The sequence below is a fragment of the Spodoptera frugiperda genome, chromosome 23 (assembly GCF_023101765.2).
Source record: "Spodoptera frugiperda isolate SF20-4 chromosome 23, AGI-APGP_CSIRO_Sfru_2.0, whole genome shotgun sequence".
Lineage (NCBI taxonomy): Eukaryota > Metazoa > Arthropoda > Insecta > Lepidoptera > Noctuidae > Spodoptera > Spodoptera frugiperda.
In genome coordinates this window covers 1,980,873-2,002,726 of record NC_064234.1, presented here as the reverse complement: position 1 = coordinate 2,002,726, position 21,854 = coordinate 1,980,873, and the positions used below count along the sequence as shown (strand labels likewise).

Here is a 21,854-nt window from a genome sequence, read left to right as displayed (position 1 = left end):
TCAGAATAACTGTAATCTATATTATAATTATATTCATTTATACAATGACATCGCGCAAAAACAGTTTAAGCCAAATATGGAAGGTGTCAGCAATTTCATTACATTAAATAACGACTTTGATTGTCGGTTATGTTAATATTAACATTATAATTAGTGGGTTCATTACATATTTTACATGCATTCATTAATTATTGGAGACTCAAGAACACAATAATTAGCTAGGACAGCTGGATATGTTTAGCATAAGGTTATGGAGAGCAGACCATTAATCACTATCTAGGTTCGGAAGACCGTCTAATAGAGAACTCGAGCAGAATTAGAAAGCAAATAGAGCAGTCACAGACACATTTCTAGTGTTGGGTAAATAGCCGGCTACTTTGAGTTATTATCGATTATAATCCATTAATAGCCATTAATAGCCTACCAATGGATGATAACCCTGCTATTAATGTATAGTTGGAAAAATAAATGCTTTTTTTGTTTTATTGTAAAATCTGTGGGTGTAAACATAAATTGTGTGCGTGTACGCAGTGTGATTCAACATATTGTTATTCTTTTTATTTATTTTCACTATTTGTATATGAAAAAGTGTTAATAATAAAATAAATAGGTACACATTTTTCACATTCACGGGAAATTCAGTTTTGTTAATTTAGAGATCCAATACTATAAAAAATATAATTACTATTGACACATCGCTTTGTGATTTAACCATATATGTACCTAATTAATTAATTTTACCTATAAAATAATTTTAACCGATACGTAAAAATGTAAGGTACATTAAGTAAGTTAGTTATTAGCTATTTTGAGTCGATAGTAGGTAACATGCATGCGCACTTCCGACGTTTGGCTCCTAAGTTGGAACGGACGGGGGCTGCACTTAAGCGGCTCCTGCCCAACCTCGGGGGGCCAAATGCCTCCTGCCGGAGGTTGTACGCGGGGATCGTGCGGTCCATGGCCCTCTACGGCGCCCCTGTGTGGGCGCCGAACCTGATGCGGTGGCCAGCTCGGGCGCTGCTCACGTCTCAGAGGGTCATGGCCATCCGGGTGATTCGCGGATATCGCACGATCTCCGGAGAGGCGGCTAACCTCCTTGCCGGACTCCCGCCGTGGGATTTGCCGGGGCGAAACTCCACTGCCGCGCCAGATTAGTGCGTGGCGGGATGAGCTCCGGCGCGATCTCATGGCGGAATGGCAGCAACGACTGTCGCAACCGAAGGCTGGGCTCGCTGTCATTGCAGCGATAAGTCCCCTCTTTGAGGAGTGGCTTGAGAGGCACCACGGCGTCCTCACCTACCGCCTGACGCAGGTGCTTACCGGACATGGGAGTTTCGGTAGGTTCCTGTTTCTTATTGGGCGGGAGGAAACGCCCGGGTGTCATCACTGTGAGGACCGCCCGGAGGACACGGTGGAGCATACGGTGGCGGTTTGCCCTGCATGGGCTGAGCACCGCCGTGTCCTCAGGGATGTGGTCGGTGACGGTGACCTCAAGCGTCCGGCATTGGTTCAGACCATGGTGCGGAGCGAGGGGGACTGGGATGCCGTCTCCTCCTTCGTCGGCGAGCAAGGGTAGCTCGCCGCCCGACCAGAACCAGACCCGTGTGTGCGGCGCATCACGTTCCGCGCGCGCCTCAAAGAGCCATCAGACCACCACAGATGGGGCCCAGTAGGGGTGATGCCTGATCCGGAGTTGCGGACTACCTAGCGGGTTTACCGGAGCTCCGGTTCGAAATGCAGATGTAGGAACGGGGTGGTTTTTTGTCAGTAAGAGTCTTACACTCCCTCTCGCCTCACCTAAGGCGAGAGAAGTCATTGGATGATTTCCCCCTCAAAAAAAAAGGAGGTAACATTCATCCCCGCACAACCCGCACCGCAGGAAAAATAACGTAGGTATATATCACACAACTGGAATTTGGAAAACAGACCGTCAAGTATAGATACGGAAAGTGATTTCCACATGAATTCGGAACCTTTCTATCCAACATCAGAAATCAATGATATATCCTGTGACTGTAATGAACCTGGGGGCCTACTCCGGTTCTCGAATCCGAAGTTTCGTTTAATCTTCGGCCGTAGTTTTTATTGGTTTACTGATAGAATTACTTGAAATAACGTTTTATTTTTAATTTCATATCAAAACCTATTATTTATTTTCATTTCATTCGTTCATTTTAGTTCCCGAAAGTTCACAATAAATAGAATTGTAGTACGAAATCTGCGAAGTTGCGGACGAAACTTCGCTTTTCGTTGAATAAGAGTAGGCCTGCAACTGCAAGCCTACTTTTAAATTGCACATTTATTTACTATAAAGAAATATGATGAAAATGAAGTCTAATCTGACAGTCCTAAGCCTGAAAACCATGAAGGGAAATTTTCAATCACTAAAATAACATTAATAGCAGGGTTATCAGCCAAAATTGGCTATTAATGGCTATTAACTGCTTTTAATCGATTATTACCCAAATGATATTAACCGGATTATTATCATTGCCCATCACTACACATTTCCCATCGCATGCTCCAAATACTCGATCCCTGCAAGCCAATTCAGTTTTGACGTCCAACAAGGCAAAATCGTTTCAGCTCAATACGATGACTGTGTAGATACACGCGCGCCATTAGCTTTCCTGTACCAACCCCCACGCTACCCAACCATCAGACCAGCCTCCAAACTTCTAAACCCAACAAAGAAAAGTCGAAAATCGCACGAGACCCGCTTCAAATGCCGCAAATTTATATTGGTACGAACTAAAATGGCTCCGTGCACGCACACAGCAGCAAATATGATGGATTGGCAGTGCTGCGCGTGGGCATGGTGTTCTGCAAGTATGCTAATTCTTTGCATGGTACACGACTGAGGTTACGTTGGTACATGGGTAGAGCGTTCGATTGTTCGTCGTGGGACATGCGTACTCGCGGTTGCGACACACCGGTACCTACTACCTGGGCTGGTTCGCGTGAGCCTTTATCAACTGCTTCGAATCCTAGCTGTGTATTAATGAGCTTATAATAAGAAGGATGGAAATAATTCTACAGTGGTTAAACCATACATAATAAACCAGAAGTGGTATTTGATGCGGAATAATATCTTTGAATGAATATCTATCCAATAAATTGTTCAGTTAGTTCTCTAAATCATGTTAAGTCAAAACAACGACAAAGTAAACTGTCCTTTATTGACACGGCAGCCCAAACAAATATGTGTAAACACTACAAACACCTGTTAATTGTAATGAATGAATAAAACAAAAAATATTTGAAGGACGATTACGCAACGCTGAATTTGCATGTTGATTGTTATCAACGCGAAAACTATGCCAAGCCAATTAACGGTGCACGTTGAAAGGAAACATGAGCTCATCATGATCGGCCGTGTTTACAGCGCGGCATCCGGCGGTCTATCGAGAAGTCAACAATGCACGCCTGATCATCTTCTAAACTGTAAATACAACCATACCAAAACAATGAGGAACAATGAAAACAAACGTGTTGACACATTTGTCTGGAAATATGCAAGAACAATGCAGCGGCTATGTGACGAAATTCGATCCCGGTGCATCCGAACGTTTTTAAACAATGGCGGATTCGGGTTCCCGCGCGAAATTGACAGCGCGCGAACAATCGACGAAATAACTGTCGTGTTTTGTAATACCGAAACCAAACGATACGTGAGACGTGGGACCATCTTTTTTTCTTTCGCAAAATTATTCAGATGAATGGTGTTTCTCATATATCGAATGACAGTGTTTATTCTAAGAACCTACACAAACACACGCATTGGTATGTCAAAGTAATTTCGTTCCCAAGTTAATCTATTGAAAGGTTCGGTTTTGAAATCATGCATTCCTAATTCCAAATACATCTGAAGTGCATCGGCTAGAGGTTCCCAAACGAATTACCAATCTCTAAAATATCGAGACGTGCGTAACCTTTAGCTGAGATTTACTCATATCAACGAAAACGATGCGTATTTTACGTTCGAAAAATGTATATGACGTAATAATAAATATGACATTTTAAGCCGATGAACTCTTCTTTATGGAGTCTTATGTCAACACATTAATAAATCTGGGTCCGTTACCTCACCAGTGCATCTGTTAAGAATTATGTTATTTCGAAAAAAGCTGTATTAACTAGTTAAGAATATTCTTTATTACAATACTTTATAATATGGCCAGCCAGCTGTAATTCTACAGTTAATAAATTTTTATGATGTTGAGATTCGTCGTAAAGTGTTATTTTTAATGTCACAGATGCATTCGATGTTTTTATTGGGTAACTAATTGTTGTTATTTTGTCACTAACTAATGAATAAGTGTTATTGATCAACAATAAACATCGTATGAAGCAACCAGATGTTATGACAAGACTAAGATCAAGTATTATTATGGGAAAGTGCTCAATTACGAAGTAAATATATATAAATTGTATCTTAGTTACGTACTAACAGGAATTAAGGCCGGATATGAAGTAAGATGACTCCAAGAGATGTGGGAATCATATCGTTGATAAATTATAATTAAAGATAGCATTTGCTTTAACTACTATGTTATGGTTTAAAAGGGCACTTGCCTAGCAAACATCATTTTAATGCAATAATCTTTTACTTTCATGACCTGTCACTAAGTGAGTAGATGTCGCTACTGAGGTTTTAGGGCCTGTCAAATCTTTACTCATTACTTAACTGGTAACTAAAGGGTATAAAGCATGTCACGTTTGAGGTGACAAGGTGACTATTAGACTAAATATACATATTTATAAATAAAATAGCAACATTTTAATGGTATTAAACTGGCCATGGCAAGCTTGTACGAAGCGCAAGTGAATGGGAATTAATACTGCACCGTACCAGCCGTATAACATTGTCAGCTGGTAATGTTACATCATTTTGTAGAAATAAATTTATTGAGCTTTGTAAATACTAAGTACATTATTACTTAGTCGCTTGTATAATAAATTGGTCAATGAAATTGGATTCCTTATTATAATAACGGTATAAGAGTATTTGACACCAGTTTTAAATAGATCAGTGGTATTTATACGCTGTCCTTATTTAGATACAGAATCAATTAACCTTGAAACCGACAAATATTTGAATAATTATACTGTTTAGCATAAGACAGATTTGCATTAGAGCTGTTCACAGAACAAAAAGCCTTCCTAGTGTAGAGCAACGTTTTTTAATACCAATTAACATCCATTAGTGTCCGCTAACGAATTCATTCATAAACAGATGTAAATTCGTACATACAGCGTTGCAGATTAGCATCAATCATTCACAGCCTAGCATTAAATGAGCGACTGTCGCGCCGCCCCGGGCCACAACGGGAATTACACAAACTAATTCCATTCGAAGTTACAGTCGATAGTAAATTACTGCTTAATTAAACATTCTTCTACCATGGTCAGCTTCATGGCGCCTTGCGACCCCCTTGGGAACCAGCTCCGCATTAATTGGGTGTAATATAATCTTTACGTTCTGTTTTATACCCCCGATACGACCAGCAGTTTTCAGTGAGTTAGAATCAAAATATCTAGTTCGTTGGGGCAATGAACTGTCTTCGATTCTGACCATTAGCTTACTTTAAGAATCTGGGTGTAAAAGGTGTCTTTTCTTTATAATCAACTTGTCAACATAGCAAGCCCATTATAGCCCTTAATGGTCTTAAAAAATGTAGTTTGAAACTCCTAATTCGTACGCACGGACACGACAGAATTGGCCGCCGCACGCCGCGAAATATCTGGGGTTCGGTTTTGATAATCAAAACCGCGTAACCTTTCTCCGAACTCGATTCCACGACTTCGTTTACCGATTACAATGTTGCGTGCCGTTTGCATCACCACCATTGCTTAACTTGTAATCGCAGACCTTTTACGGCATTGACTTATCGAGTTACACTTGTATCTTCATTTATCCCTCTAATTGATCAAACTCCACGTTACATTTCTAATTAAATTAATCGAGGCATCACATTGTGAGCACCATTTTAGTCACCACAAGAAGCTACCTGCTTATTTCTCAGTCTTGTTTGTGTGTAATCAATACACTGATAATTATTTGGTAAACGATTCCGCTTCGCAAGTGAACATTTTGCGGTTAAATATAGACGTGGTCACGGATAAACACGCAATTACGAAATTACCATATGCGGCTGACTAGTATTTTATTGGACGCGTACTTAACGGTACGCTTTTGGTTGGGCACCGTGTCCCGCGTCGCATCAAACCGGAATGTCTTCAGATGGGAACACGACCGATAAACATTAAAACAACACTATCTAGGAATAGCGCAATACATTTCGTGTGGACTAGTTCGCACAGGCCGCGTCACCTCCCGACTCCCGACAAACTCGAATAAATAAAATGATAAAAATAGTTGGCAATTAAAAGCACGCACGCCGCGCGATGCACTCATTTGTGTATGCAAATGCCGCCATATTGACTTTTTTACGGTTGTGTTCGGAAAATGAAACAAATTGTGTTTTTAATGTTTTAATTAGAGATCCGTTTTAGCTCGCAGCCGCTATCGCTCGTCTAGATTGTGAATATGTTAATGTGAAAACGCATCGTGACTCGTGAAATATTACTGAGATAGCCTAACTAAGGTAACTATCTGTTTTGAATAAAGAGTTGTTAATGAGTGGTTTACTACAGAGCGTGGAGAGGGACATTACATTGGACAGAGACACCGCCGTCCACGAACGTTCTCGATTTACTGCACCTGACTAACGACGTGTAAAATACTCATAATGAGTATAGTATTATTTTCGGTCCATAAAATGTTTACGTTGTCCGCCACAAACGCGTCACCAGAATGAAGCTGACGGGTGCACCCGTGAGAACAAGTTCCTCTATGAATTTGATATGTGACATCTCTCGATCGTAGACAGAGTGGCTCGTAAAGTTTAATTCGAGGCATAAATTACCTCTGTAGAGATTTACACGGGGTAACGCAATACGAGCTTCGAAGAATACGTATAAGACGTTGTATAAAAGACAGTCATTAGTGGCTATGATTCTGTGGACGGTTGGACGGTTGAAGCGAGATCCAGACAATGAAATGGAACGCATTTCATTTGATGTTGTTCTTTATCTTTAACACCTTTTTTTCTGTCTGGAGATTTAAATTATCTGTCTGTAGTTATGTAGTTACTTACCTGCCTTGTCTTATATTAGCTGTTTTATGTAGCCAAGGGAATACTAGGCTACGTTTGGCATCTTGTCTGTTAACTTTGGAAATAGTTAATCTTATTTAAAAAAATACCTATTATAGAATTTAATGGGACGTATTTTACCTACTTTAAATTTTAAAATGTCTGTACCAGACGTCGTCATCTCTAGGAAAACATATTTCCTCGTTACTTACGTTTATCAAACAAAATCTTAACTAGTTAGGTACTCGTACCTATCTCATATTTGGTTCAAGTAAACAGCAAGTTAAACTTTCCAACGTAGATTATTATGATATTCAAACTAACCAGTGACGTAAGCTAAAAGCATGTTCTGTTGGCTTATCTAAAGGATATCGAAGGTCAAAGCATAATTAGTTTACAACTAAAACTAGTCACTCCGCAAAAGACTTCGATAACCGTATCTGATCAATCAAAGTGACATAATGTGTGCGTCAATCTGTCAATACACTCCACTCTACATTGTACATTATTTACTTACTTATCGATTCAAGAAATCTGTAAAAATATTTATTTATTTATAAACCCAAACTGCGGTCGAATAACACGTTTTCGTTTGCAACCTATATAGATAAAACCTCATTGGTGACTGGCAACACATTCCAATGCTATCAAATTACGGAGTACCGCTCCGCTCCCACCGCGGGATTTTACGCGTGAATTTTTAATTAGACGGTTAACAATGAAGACGTAAATATGATACACTATCGAGTTACGACGCGAGCCCATTTCGCTTTGTCAAATAGGTGTTAGGTGTGACTTTAATTGTTCGCCTTATCCGGCGTCGAGTTCGCGACGCGACCCACATATTATTGTTATTTAGCGCTGGCAACTCATTGTATTGTTAACGGTTCGTAGATAGCATTCCAAATTCAAATCAGCGGCGGCTGGAGTGTGATATTTTCCGCCTGTTTGATGAAATTAAATGTTGACGGAATAAAAGTCAGTAACTAGGTCAATCCGTTCGTTTATGGAAGTAATCGTGAGTGGCTAACTTAAAAGGTTCTGTAAGATTTTCCGTTTCTAATTCGGGGTTAATTGGCGCCGCCAAGTTCGATTTCCAAATCATTTGAGTCTCACACATTAGGCGTGCGCGTACACAAAAATGCCAGCCGGGGGCGGGGCGCGCGGCCGTTGCACCTGGCGATCGCGCCGGCGCATTCCTCACGCACTCCTTTTTATGCTACACTACAAGTTTAGACCAACCATTCTAATCTGGACTGCTTTTCCCCTCTCTGACGAAGATTAACTGACTTGAAAGGGTCGCAGCTCCTCTCGTGCGTGGCTCTCCTTAAAATGGACGCCATAGTAGGAACGGAACGCAACATCTCCTATTTTCTTTTTTTTTTAATTTAACTATTCCATCTCCACGTCTTTGTTGCTCGGCAGTTCGGATCAAAAGGTTTTTTTGGTGACGACCCCGAGATATACAGCCTTTACAAACACGAGAACAAATATTTACAGTGTGCCGTGTTTGTTATATGGATTTATGACTGCTTGAAGAGGGCACTCGGGTTTTGACAGAGGAGTTTAGCGGGCACACACGAAATGGTTCAACTCTTTAATTGGAGCACTCGTTGTATCCCGGAGTCGTTTGCGAGGAGCCAAGTTGTTTGCTGTAGAGATCAAAACTCGTAAATTGGACCATAAAACTTTTAATATGAAGGATAAACATAATTATAAAGACGAGATTTAAGGCTGTATTGAAACTACCTCGTAAAGGAAATTTATTCAATTCGGCGAAAACGTAACGGTTCATGCCGCGAGCCAAAGAAACGGGCGAGCGGCACATGTGGTACTAGTTTAGCTATTTTAATTGCAAAACATTAAGGACACAAGTTGTATAACCTGTTGAAAAATATGTTTTTTGTGTGACAAATAAGTGTGTCAAAGTACTAAACGCGTTTGCGGGCTACGCCTGTACCTGCGCTTACGCATTAACCGCAAAAGTGCGCTGCGCCGGCGCCACCGGCCAACGAAAACATTTCAAACCTGTTCGAGCAAAACGTTAATTTTGTAAAACAAACACACGTATGTATGCGACCCACAAACCTCAGTTAACTCGCGTAACGTGAAAGCGGAAAAAGCTAAATTATTTTCACTTTAATTTGTAAATTAAGTACGATATTTACGGCAAAACGCGATCGTTTCGACAGCTCGCGAGGTTAACTTAACCGACTCACTTACTTTACCTCTCAATAACTATCACTAGTAGACACACGATACACGTCTGCGTTTTGTTAACAACACGCTATTTACTTGTCTTACTTAACGATGTAAAATGCGTGAAGATTTCTCATACATTGACAAACTAATCCAAAATTCAACCCTACTGCCAACTCAACAAAACTAAGGAATTTAAAATTTCCTGTGACAAAAATTACCTAGCTATCAACATGAAGAAAATATACTAGTTTTCTCACAATGACCGTCATTGTTTAATTCTCTCGAAACATTTTAGTTACACAGTCTGAATGAATGCTAAACAAACAGAGATAGCAAACGTTATCCGTGTTACTTCCGTATTTATATAAACAGTGTAAATAATGTCAGTTGCTTATTAACCCGGCCCATTGAGGAACGCTGTTCGTCATAATAATTGCTCTATAGGTCGTCTCAAGTCAGTGCTAATGTGCAAATGATATCAATGATCATCATTATTAGTTACTTTGTTGATAAAATGACGATTGATGGCGCCAAGAGAACGAACGAAGTAGTTATAACTAGTTAATTGTCATTGGTCGTTTTGCTGTTTGAAATGCTATACTTCTTGGTAGGTTAATACTGGCAGATTTAGAGATTGATTTGAATTTAGAACCTGTAGTTGACAATTCAATGGTTTATTTTTTATTGGTAGGTTAATACTGGCTGCAGATTAGAGATCGATTTGAATTTAGAACCTGTCATTGACAATTCAATAAAAAAGAAATATTTTATTCTATTAAAGCACTGCGTTACTATTTTTAAATATTTCTGTTTCTATTATTTTTAAGAGATTAGAATGGGTTTATAATTTAGAAGAATAGATGTTTATTTGGAGCCATTAACTAATTAAATACACCAAGAATAGATGTTTATTTTTATCCATTAAGTAATTTATTACGCCAGAATAATTTAAATAAAAAAAGTTGAACCACTGAACTTTAGTTACATATAAACTTGATATTATATCACACATTACACAACTAACTATAAAGTTCATGTCATTACGAGCATACGGAGAAAATATCTTACATCTTACATGTCCATAACAGAGTAATAATTAAATGCTCAGTACTCATACTAATGCTTTTCTTTGAAATTTCCTAGTTGATGTACCTACGTATAACATAGTTCTGGCATTTGTACAGGCACTGGCAAGAAGCGACGCGGTTACAAGGCATACATACATTCTTTGGACGCTAACAAGTCACAAACTGGTGTAACCGTAAACCGGAACGGAGTTTTAGTTTCCATCAGGGCTGTGAATGTATCGGAATCAGTGTGTTCAGTCATAAAATTGATGAAATGACGGGTTAACTGAAGAGAAGAACTATTAGTTAACTCGACCAATTTTTTAAAACAATTATAACTACTTTCAAAGCTAACTAACTAACTAGTTATATTGAATTGAAATATTGCGTGACATCACTTCTACAGTAGAAATGACGTATTTGCTCCTACTCCTCAACTTTTATTCGTTTTATTTATATCTTATATGACAAAAGAAAAAAATACGTGTCTAATAATATTTTTTCATTACCTAACTGACGGACTAAATAGATTTTTAATTTTCATACCCCGTCATCATCCTTATTATAAAAGAAAATTTTAATTTTACCAGCCCTAATTCACGTGAGTTGTTAGTTAGGAACACTAAAATAATGACAGATAAGGTTATCATTGTCCAAACATTATGTCAGTGTTGGCTTAGTGATTACAGGCCGTCAAAGTCGAGGTGTAACTATAATGATATAATGTTACTAGACTAATTAACAATTTCGGTAAAGATAAGTGTATGAACGCAACTACACATGTACATAATTATTTTTTAACTAGGAAGTGTAAGTATGAAAAATATGTACGTATATTATCGTATGTAATCTATTATCATTATCTCTATATTTTTTTTTCTTTTATTTTCCTACTGGAGGTAAACAGGCAATAGAGAATCTTGGAACTGAAGATTTTGAGACATTTTGTAAGTAAATGATAACATGATAGATACCTAATTGAGGTTCCAAAAACATAGGTCCTGAAGACGTCTAAAAGGGTAGACCTGAGAAAAAATTAACAATCATATCTGATCTTGGCATGAAGGAGGTAACTCCAGTTACTATTAATACGTGTCGGCATGTAAATTATATTTTTTACATAGCAAAAATACTTAAGCGGCCCAACCACCGGAATGTGCCTTAAGGTATCTGACTGCGGTTTCCCCTATCTACAAAGTGGAATAGTGGAAAAACTGCGGTAAGAATGAAGAACTATAAAAGATCTTCAACTCATGCATTACTGACGAAGGAAAGCTTCGGCACGAGACCGGAAAATTAACTACAGAGACATAAACCATCGTAACGACTGTAAAATATTAACGCAAAAAGCAGTAAATGAAAACTTTCCAAACATATAGTTAACAATTAAAAAGATATTACACATCAGTCCGTGACGCGAGTACTAGCGCCAGCCAATCAATACAAGGAAGACATTTTGCTAAATAAGCAGAACTTTCTCCAATTCGTTACACGAGCATAAATATAGGAAAAAATTAGCATCTATTTAGCAAACCGTGTAAAGTCAGCGTTCATTGTATCGATCGTTAACTTCCTATTCGCTTCGCGTCACCTTGCGCACGCGCATCCAACATGGCGCGCGTCAGTCCGCTTCGTTAGTGGAGCATTTGTCAAGATAATTGTCCGAACAACACCATTTGAGGCTATGACATTTCCTGATTATTATGAATAGTTTACCTTTTGTAACTTCCTATTGAAAACTGTCTTTAACCTTATTACCCAGAAACAAGAGTCACATTGCGATAAACCAGAGTTACTGGACCGCATTAGGTGGTGTATTGTATGTGTGATTCAGCCTTGGCTTTGACATTGTGTCGTGGTCGGCCAAATTCGGCCGTTTTGTACTCAATTACGTCGGCTGCCGCGGATTGGCCACTACGATGACACACAGAGACATTCAAATGTTTTGTTTGCCCCTCATTACAATGACACCACAAGAAAACTTGAACCTTCAAGGTGAATTTTACAATGTGCTGCAAATGTATCGGATAATCAGATTTCAAAGATAAAATTTTAAAAATAAACTTTGTAATACGGACTGTCTCGATCTCATTAAAGACTGGTTCTTTCAAGTGAAGTAACTCGCAATATGACCCCAAAACCACTTTTTGACGCAGATACAAAAATTAACCATGCAGTTTTAATCAGTTTTTATACATATAAAGAGAACCTTTTTGCCGTGGAACCTATTCAAAATTCGAATCATTTAGTTTTTTCCGTAGACTGTTACGTGCAAAAAATATGTTGATATGTTACGTGACTGGCCCTAAAGACCGTCTGTTACGAACGATATAATAACACCATAAGTGCTGTATGGGCCTCAATGGGGTAACCTCTCGACACTGTTGGCTCAGCCGGTGCGACGTAACTTTACTAAATTATTTATTTTAACCGAAAATTATCGTCGAAGTCTACAACACACTTATTATCCGATCAAAAACAGCCCAGTACTATAGGTTCTTTCTTTCTATCTTAAAGAAAATTGTATGTCTATCTCGCTCCATCAGCAATGAATAGCGACATTCTAAGCATTCATTTTCGGTGAATGGCTAACGTTGTGCGATAATGGTATTAGTAGTTGAGCAGATACATTAGATAACAGTAAGTAGCAGCAAAGGTTTGTCAGGCAAAAAACAGTATTTAACACTAAAATATGAATAATAAAACATTAATCACTGATATGATCGTACACAGATAAAAAAAGTTGAAGGTTTCAGATGTCAATCTAACGCGTCATCGTTATTTTAATGATAATTTAGAAGCGATCATATCTGCATACATAATTACTATTTGCACAATATTTTGATATTCAAATACCTTTAGTTCGATTCAGCTAAGTATTAAATACCTTATTTTATTTTTAGTAACTTTGAAATGAACTTGACATGGAGTTTGATGCAATCGCTGTCAAAATAAAATAACTAAAAAATGTTTTAAACATATTGTTTGTGTCTACCAACAACTTAATAGTTTGTAAATGGTCAAGTTGCCTAGTTACCTACTTAAGCCAGCGACGTGTAAATATTCTAACACCAAAGTATTGTCTAGGCAACGACTCGTAATGTTACAACTAGAATAAGTAGTTATTGAAATGAATCATGCGCATGCATGCGTAAAAGTGACCTCGATAGTACAATTTTGTTATTGTTACACTGAACGCTGAAACATTGTGAAAGTTATACACGTTCCTGTCAAAAATTGCAATGGAAACGAAATTACATTTGAAAATTGAAATCGATTTTTAGTTTTTTGTAAACAATATTATCGTCTCGAATCGAAAGTGAGTGTACAGATAAAATAATGATAGTTAGGTACATAGATACCTATTTTACAAAATGGCGGAATTAAAGACATTTCAAATATCGTTCTGCTAAAGCTAATCGACTTCCCAACTTTTTATTGACCAAGAATCACTTTTACAACATTTATTAGTTTAGGATAATACAAAAACGATCACTATCAGTACCTAGGTAGTTATGCCAAAATTATTCTCCAGAGTAGGTAACCTAACTATTAAGCTTAATAGACAAGGTATGGCTTATTAAACAGTACATTACTCAATATTAACTTTGTAAATCTATTCAAGAATGCTATTGAAGGTCGTATCTTCAACTAAATGGTGATTGTATCATAGGTAGGTAGTACATATCATTACCAATTATCTCGAACCTGCCTCGAAGGGAAACAATAGACTCACTGTAAAAGTAAATTATTGGAATTAAAATAATGATGATGATGCTATAATGACGTCACTTTATTTGAGGACATAATGCCTCTTGATAGTGGAGATTAAATCTCTATTTACTCGACTTATCGTTTTCCCATGGAAACTGCTGTAGTACCTAGTACTGCTATAACTAGTAGTAACTATTGTATTTCTTGTTACGTATGTAAGTTACTTGCAGATCTAACTAACTATTGTACCTGAATGTATGTATGTGGAGTCGCATGAAGAAAAATCGTGCAAAATTAATATTAGCTAGTGATAAGTAAATAACAAACAACTGGGGGCAATTTATATCACTTTAAAAGCGATCTAGACACACGGCAGTGTGTCCGCCAAGTTCGAGCAAAAAAACCGACACACCGGCCGTGGGTTATATTACACGAACCATTTCGGGCCAAGTTCGACCCACCTATAACTCAAAATCTATTTTATCTACGCATATGAAATTTCTAGTATCTGTCGAGATCTACTTACTTATCTAAAATACAAAATTTCATTAATGTACCTATTGTAGGTCTTGAGATATTGACGTCAGAAAATCGCTATTTTTACTATACACTCACTGACTGACTCACTCATCAAAAACCTAGACCACTTCCAATGGTCGTATTGACTTGAAATTTGGCATGGAGGTAGGTCTTTAGGTCAAGGTAAAGGAAAAAATCTGAAAATGGCCAAGTGTGAGTCGGTTTTAAAAATAATGAAGGTGTAAATTCATACCCCTAAGGAACTAAAACAAAAAATTTATATATATCTTCCAATGGTCGTACCGACCTAAAATTCGTTAGGAAGGTTTGTATTTAGTCAAAGTAAAGTAAAATAAGAAAAAAGAAAATAAACCTTACAAAAATAAATGAAATCCCACCCAAAACATAAATGTGATGCCAAGTTCGATAATATTGGAATGCTTCGCCTATAAAAGCTAAATAAGTACCAAGTTCCATACACAGACCTCAGTTAAAAATGATATAACTTGGCAAGTTTTAATAGAAAATTATATACTTGACTCATTGCGTTTAGTAGGTTTATAACAAAGTGTGTGAAAACTTGCCAACTTGTTATATCATTTTTAACTGAGGTCTGTGTATGGAACTTGGTACTTATTTAGATCTCACTTCTTTTATAGGCGAAGCATTCCAATATTATCGAACTTGGCATCCTTTCACATTTATGTTTTGGGTGGGATTTATTTGATAAAAAATACAATTTGTTACCCACTAAAGATAGTTATACAAGCAGATATTAAAATTGCTACATCGGTATCAAGCAAGATACAGGGCAATCAATACAAACTAGACTTTTAAATAGCTGCATGTTATTCTCATCTCTAAAACGGTCTGTACCTAGTACTTACAAAGAATGTCATCGGTACAAGCGAGGCTTAGTTACAATTCCACATACAGCGAGAGATTTTATGCTGAACATGTCGTGCATCCTGTCCACGGCGCGGCAACGGGACCTCAGGACGATACGCGATACGAGACACTATCTACGCGTGTTTTTACCTTTTAATATGCAAGAATGCGGCCATTTTGATTAATGTCCCACCTTTAAACCACACAGGATTTGAATAAGTTGTTTTAATCATTATTATTAACCTCGTTACGGAAAATAAACAGATTACGCAACTGTTCTACCTAGTATAGTTTATCGTGTTTAATAATAATACAGCAGAAAATAAATAAACCATGTCCTTGTGTTATAATTTATTCTAATGTAGTGCAATGTCATGCTAGTTTACAAAATTACTGACCAAACGTCACTTTTCCCGCCATGTCTTTAAAAAGTAGGTAACACTATTCTGCAACTTTTTGACAGCCGAATCACCAACAAGTTGCGACAAGTTTTTTTTTTGTATAAAATTTTTATTTGTTTTTTTTTTAAAGAACTTACCTACTTGTATGATTAATAAATACATCGTTTTGATGGTATTAGAAAGTGGTTTCGACGATAGGCGGAGATGTGTGTGGATTTAATTTCAAGTCAGAGAGAAGGCATTGGATAGGTCGGAATAACTAAGTAATAAAGTAGGTAACAACTTAACGTCGTTACCTAATTTATGCAAGCAACCAATAACAATTTAGTTAAATGGTAAGAAGTTCTTAAACATTACTTATTTCAGTTAGAGTACTTAGGTACTTATTTAATTTATAATGAAAGTGGGTATCTGAACATTTACACAGCTGTCAATTTTTACTTTTTTTTATAACTACCCTCACTTTTAATCACAGAAATATTTAAGTAGCTAGGTAGGTACCCACCGCATACTATTTCGTTAGCCGTGCTCATACGGTGTACCTACTACTCAATACCATTTTAATAACTCGATGAAATCCGTTAGATCAACACCTGAAGAGTGGTCGGCCTACGCACACATGGACATGAACTGTACGTACTACGTTAGTCAACGAACACACCTACACGCGAATATTTCATCTTGTTGATTAGAAATAAACGACGTTCAAACTTGAATTTAAAGGTTTGTAATGACACTCACCCGATTGGATTCCAAAGCCTCAGCACTATGCTCCTCCTTCTGACGGAAGCAATTAGTGCATTTGCTCTTGTTGAAGATGTTTGGTGCAAATTTCCTGCAATCCGATCGCCCAGACATGATTGCCAGAGGTCAGGGTCTATTCAACGTTCACTATGTCACCGTACACAGCATGATGCTACTGTAAAACACCCACACTAGACGATTAATCGCCTTTTTTCGTACCGAACACGTAGTTTATCACGCGCGCACCCACCGGTGAGTGAGCTATCAGCGAAATCACTGCAAGTGAAGTGAGCGCTAACGTCATATAAAACACATGCACTAAACACAATCTCCTTCGGCAACCGAACACCGAAGTAGTCGTACAATCGCGTAAACAATATTCGTATTCACGTCAAAATATAAAACAATAAACATCGATTTCACAACGAACACGCGGAGTTCGCGAGCGCGCAACGACACGACCGCCCGTCCATTTTACATCTGATAGAAAAGCAGCGAACACAGTTTGTTGTTTTACAACTTCTCTTTTCTTGTTTATGCGTCTGTAACTTAAAATGTCTATGTGTGAAAGTCTTGTCAGTGTGCGTGAGTATGTTCATCTCTCTCTGAAACCAGCTGTTTCAATATGGCTATCTCTGTCCCTCACTTCATTAATCGCTCATGCAACTGGTGCTGCCATCTATTGAGATTTTTTACAAGCAAACACCAACTCAAGTAATGTCATCGACTCTTGAGCATGCGTGTTGTAATTGTACTAATAAATCCCAATAGATGGCAGTAGTACTGCGAGTTATATTAACTAATGAGTAAATTTAAATTTAAATAGTGGTCTCTTTATAAATTATACAAAATGTGTTTGTTATTGCATTGCATTGTATTTGTTATTGCACCGTGTACCACATAATAAAAAAGTATATCGTTTTGTTATGTTCATTGATGATTAAACTTTCCTCAATACATAATTGAGGAAAGTTTAACTAAAAATATATAATAGAATCTTAAACATAAGTTTTTTATGATAGCTATAACATTTATATAAAAATATATAAAATAATACAATAAACCTTGAATAAACCAATAAAAAAATGTTATACCTGTTGAAGTGAAATACGTATTGAAACTTAGAAACGAAACGTATTCGAAACTTTGACATGTGTTGTCAAAGCTAGTGACAGTTAACTTGACAGTGACGGTAATGACAGTTCAACCGATCATACGATGTATGACGTGTGTGTGTGAGCGGTGTGCCCAATAAAATAGCCGTGCGCCGCATTTACGTTATCATACGCTTTCCCTCTTTAAACGTCCACAAAAATTATCAGTCTCGTTCGTAACATCTAGTAAACGGACGGCCTACAGTTTATTAACAAATACTTTTATCGTCCCATTCATAGTCAAGGTGAGAGTTGTATAGAAACAGCACGCCCGCCCGACTAGTTCATACTTCACATATCGCCTTGAATATCAGCGAGGGAATTTAAAATGTCCCTGTATGTTTAGTCATCCGGTGTAATAAAAATTGGTGCGCGCTCATAACCATTATTAGTGTAAGAAGGTTGAATTAAATCGTGAAATTGTGTTTTAGTATGGAAGACTTGAGTTTCGTTCCCGATCTCCCGAGCGGGCCTCTGGATAAATACAGAAAAACTGCCTCCTTCGATTGGAAACGCCTCAAGTTGGCTCTGGAAGGTGATATAGAGCTCCTGAAACTCAAGGTATGTGAAACAAATTATCAAACCTGTTTTATAATATACTATTAAAAAAAAATTGCACAATATTAGAAAATTCGCGCCATTTAGATACTTTAATTAGACGTTCTAAAGAAACCCTGAATTTGTTATATTAGGACAGTTATCACTGGTACATTGTACAATATTTTTTTCAGAATTGTGATAAGAATAATAGCACCATATACAGTCTAAAATTACATGCCTATAATTAAAATAAACCACTAAAACTTTAGTTTTCCTCATACTATTCAATGCCAAACTATTAAATAATAATAATTTCATTAACTGAACATACTGACGGGAATTTAAAATATCTTAAGTGCCCAAGTATTAATTGTATTCAACCATCTTCAAATAAAATGCTTGAAATAGATATGTTATGCAAATATAAACTTTATGTCACATGTTTCAAGGTTGAATGTGATGTTTGGGACATGGATCTCATAGATAACTGGTCATACGATACCCATAGAATATTAACCACCAATTATTATTGTTGTATTTATAGATAGTAGTTTAATATTACATCACATAGTTGCTGAATTAATCACTATTGTATTTGGTCCATATAAGTAATATTCAATGTAATTTATCCCAAATTAAAATACAATAAATTAATGTAAGTAAGTTAATTAATTTAACATTTTTTAAATGGACAACTGTTCAATGAAGTCTAAACTAATATTTTTCACATTCATGTTTATTTTGTCATGTATTAAATATGTGATAAAAAATACATTGTGCGGTAGACCTGAAGTGACCATTTTATATTTATTAAAAAAAAATTGATAAAAATACATTGTGTGATAGACAGGAGTTATTTCCAACATTTTACATCACAACATAAATTATATGAACATAAAATTATAGATTGATTTATTATGAAACATAAACATGATTTATGTAAAAAAAATCTTTTACAACTCTCTTTACAAAGTAGGTATTGTAACAAGAAAATAATGTTCAAATATTTATTTTAAAGAATTACAAAGTCAGATACAACAATAGCTGCTTATAATATGATCCATATTGAATTAATTTGAAATCTTTCAATCTCTTCAACATTAGACATTCATATTATATCATAGACTGGGAGTCTGGTAGGTATTCAGCATACATAAGTTATTAGGCATACCAAATAAGCTAGCTCAGTGATCTATGCACATGTATTCTTTTAATGTCTAATCTAGATCGGAAAAATTTGGTATAATTTTTGTGAAAATTTTTAAATTAAACTGAATGTCAATTTTATATATCAATTTAATACATAGATTAATTATTGTTTAAACAAGTTGTTAATCAGTTTAAGTTAAGGTAAAAAATTTGCAAATGATTCTAACGTTTATTATGATATGACTAGTTAACCTGAGAATAAAACAATAGTAAATGTTAACGTAGGACAATATTTTTTGAAGTACACTTGGAAGTTCATACAAGTTAAATCCAAAAAAAAAGTAATAGATTTTTAGGTCATGGCTAACATCCTGATATTTATTTATTACACATCCAGTTTATGACATTTCCAGCTAAGTGCCTAAATGCCTTATACCACAAACAAGTATTAGATAATTTATTATTAAAAAAAATCAATACATAAGTTTTTACATATTGTACATAGTTTTTGTAGGACATAGGGAAGTGCAAAATATGTATGGCATTGAGTCTGATATCTGCTATCTTATCAATAGATGAGAAACTCCATAAGTACCATGATAATAATATGGAATGGAATCTATGTCTATGATTGTGTGTAAGCTCCGGTCGGTACCAATATTGATACTGTGTGGAAACACTATTCTCTAACATTATTACACATATTTTCGTTTTAGGTACTAACTTGTTTTTTTTTTGTGCAATCTTAAATATTTGATTTTCTTGTGAAACGTCGTGTTTACAACCAAAGAATTCATAAGCCCAGTCTATTTTTAAAATGTAAAGTTCCGTTTTTGGCATACCAAATCTAGTTTTTGTAAACTTTCGACAAATAACTAGTTAAAGTAAGCACCGTAAGCAAATCTGGGGCACTAAGCGACAAGCCAGATGCAGCTGCGAAACATTGCATTCTTATTTGTTACTTTTACAGAATGAAAATGAATGAATTGTAGATACTGTACTGGATCACCTGTGTTTAAGAAGCCTAATAAAAAATGCATACTCTTTATAATACGCTGACAAAGTAACTGACGTCATTAATTCAGGCCATCTTACTGCATCGTAAGGCTTCCTATAGCTACGGCTTATAAGATCGATGGTATCAAAATATAAAGTAGATACGTCTATGTGTATATTACTATATTTTTGTACAATAATAAGTATCGTGAGAGATTCAAAATTAAATAAAAACAACGGTTTATTCACGTGAATATAACTAGTTAAAAAGCTCTACTAGTTTCGAGTCACATAGGCACTCTGCTTATGATGAAGAGTCCCTCTGTGACTCGAAACTAGTAGAGCTTTTCTGAGTTACGTATATGTACGTGAATAAAAAGCTGTGTTTAGTTAATTTAAAAATAAACTAGTTTAAAATTCTTTTTAATCTCACCAAAACCATGAAAATATTAGATACCTAATACATAGTGACCCCAAAACATTTATTTATTTCACATAAAGTGTCAAGTAGCAGAATAAGCCATATAGGAAAAAGTTTTTATTTCGAAACATGCACACAATGCATGTATGCATACTATGCATAGGTATAGGTATTATGGCACTAAGTTACTAACACAACTAAGACCTATGACACTATCTAGTAAATACTGACTAATTGCACATTTATGACATTAACGAGGGAATTACTGTCAGGGTTTTACTGCAAGACTTAAGTACACTTTTTTTTACTTAAATAGGTACTCATATTCCGCCATGAGATCGCGCCGGAGCTCGTCCCGCCACGCACTAATCTGGCGCGGCAGTGGAGTTTCGCCCCGGCGACGCGCGTCGGCGCGCAAACTAAAGACGCGCGCGAGCACCTTCGCCTCCAAATCCCACGGCGGGAGTCCGGCAAGGAGGTTAGCCGCCTCTCCGGAGATCGTGCGATATCCGCGGATCACTCGAATGGCCATGACCCTCTGGGACGTGAGCAGCGCCCGAGCTGGCCGCCGCATCAGGTTCGGCGCCCAACAGGGGCTCCGTAGAGGGCAATGCATAATGCCTAGGAATAGGTATTATATCAAAGGTTTTAAACACAACTAAGACCTATGACACTATCTAGTAAATACTGACTAATTGCACATTTATGACATTAACGAGGGAATTACTGTCAGGGTTTTACTGCAAGACTTAAGTACACTTTTTTTTACTTAAATAGGTACTCATATTGCCTTTTTCAATGGTATCTAATAGCCGGTAAACGCGCAGACAGATCGCCTGATGGTAAGCAATCGCCGCCGCATGAACACACGAAACAACAGAGGCGTTTGCCAGCTTTTTGGG

General features: G+C 36.8%; 2 protein-coding genes across 7 annotated transcripts in view; one reads left to right on the top strand and one right to left on the bottom strand.

The window, feature by feature from the left end:
* The window catches only part of LOC118266911 (protein outspread), a 266,463-nt gene extending 249,269 nt beyond the window's left edge, over positions 1-17,194 (bottom strand). For 3 of the 5 annotated variants that reach the window (XM_035580548.2, XM_035580549.2, XM_035580551.2), the window contains exon 1: positions 16,690-17,194. In XM_035580548.2, the coding sequence (XP_035436441.2) occupies positions 16,690-16,806 (117 nt within the window). In that variant the 5' untranslated portion in view covers positions 16,807-17,194. The remainder of the gene's footprint in view (positions 1-16,689) is intronic. The other 2 variants (XM_035580553.2, XM_035580550.2) reach the window with 1 other exon arrangement.
* Positions 17,195-17,903: 709 nt separating this feature from the next.
* The window catches only part of LOC118266912 (peroxisomal acyl-coenzyme A oxidase 3), a 34,910-nt gene continuing 30,959 nt past the window's right edge, over positions 17,904-21,854 (top strand). Inside the window, exons 1-2 of one of the 2 annotated variants that reach the window (XM_035580556.2) lie at positions 17,904-18,091; positions 18,278-18,407. In XM_035580556.2, coding sequence (XP_035436449.1) covers positions 18,279-18,407 — 129 coding nt within the window. In that variant the 5' untranslated portion in view covers positions 17,904-18,091; position 18,278. Of the gene's footprint in view, positions 18,183-18,277; positions 18,408-21,854 lie in introns of both variants that reach the window. The other variant, XM_035580555.2, reaches the window with a different exon arrangement.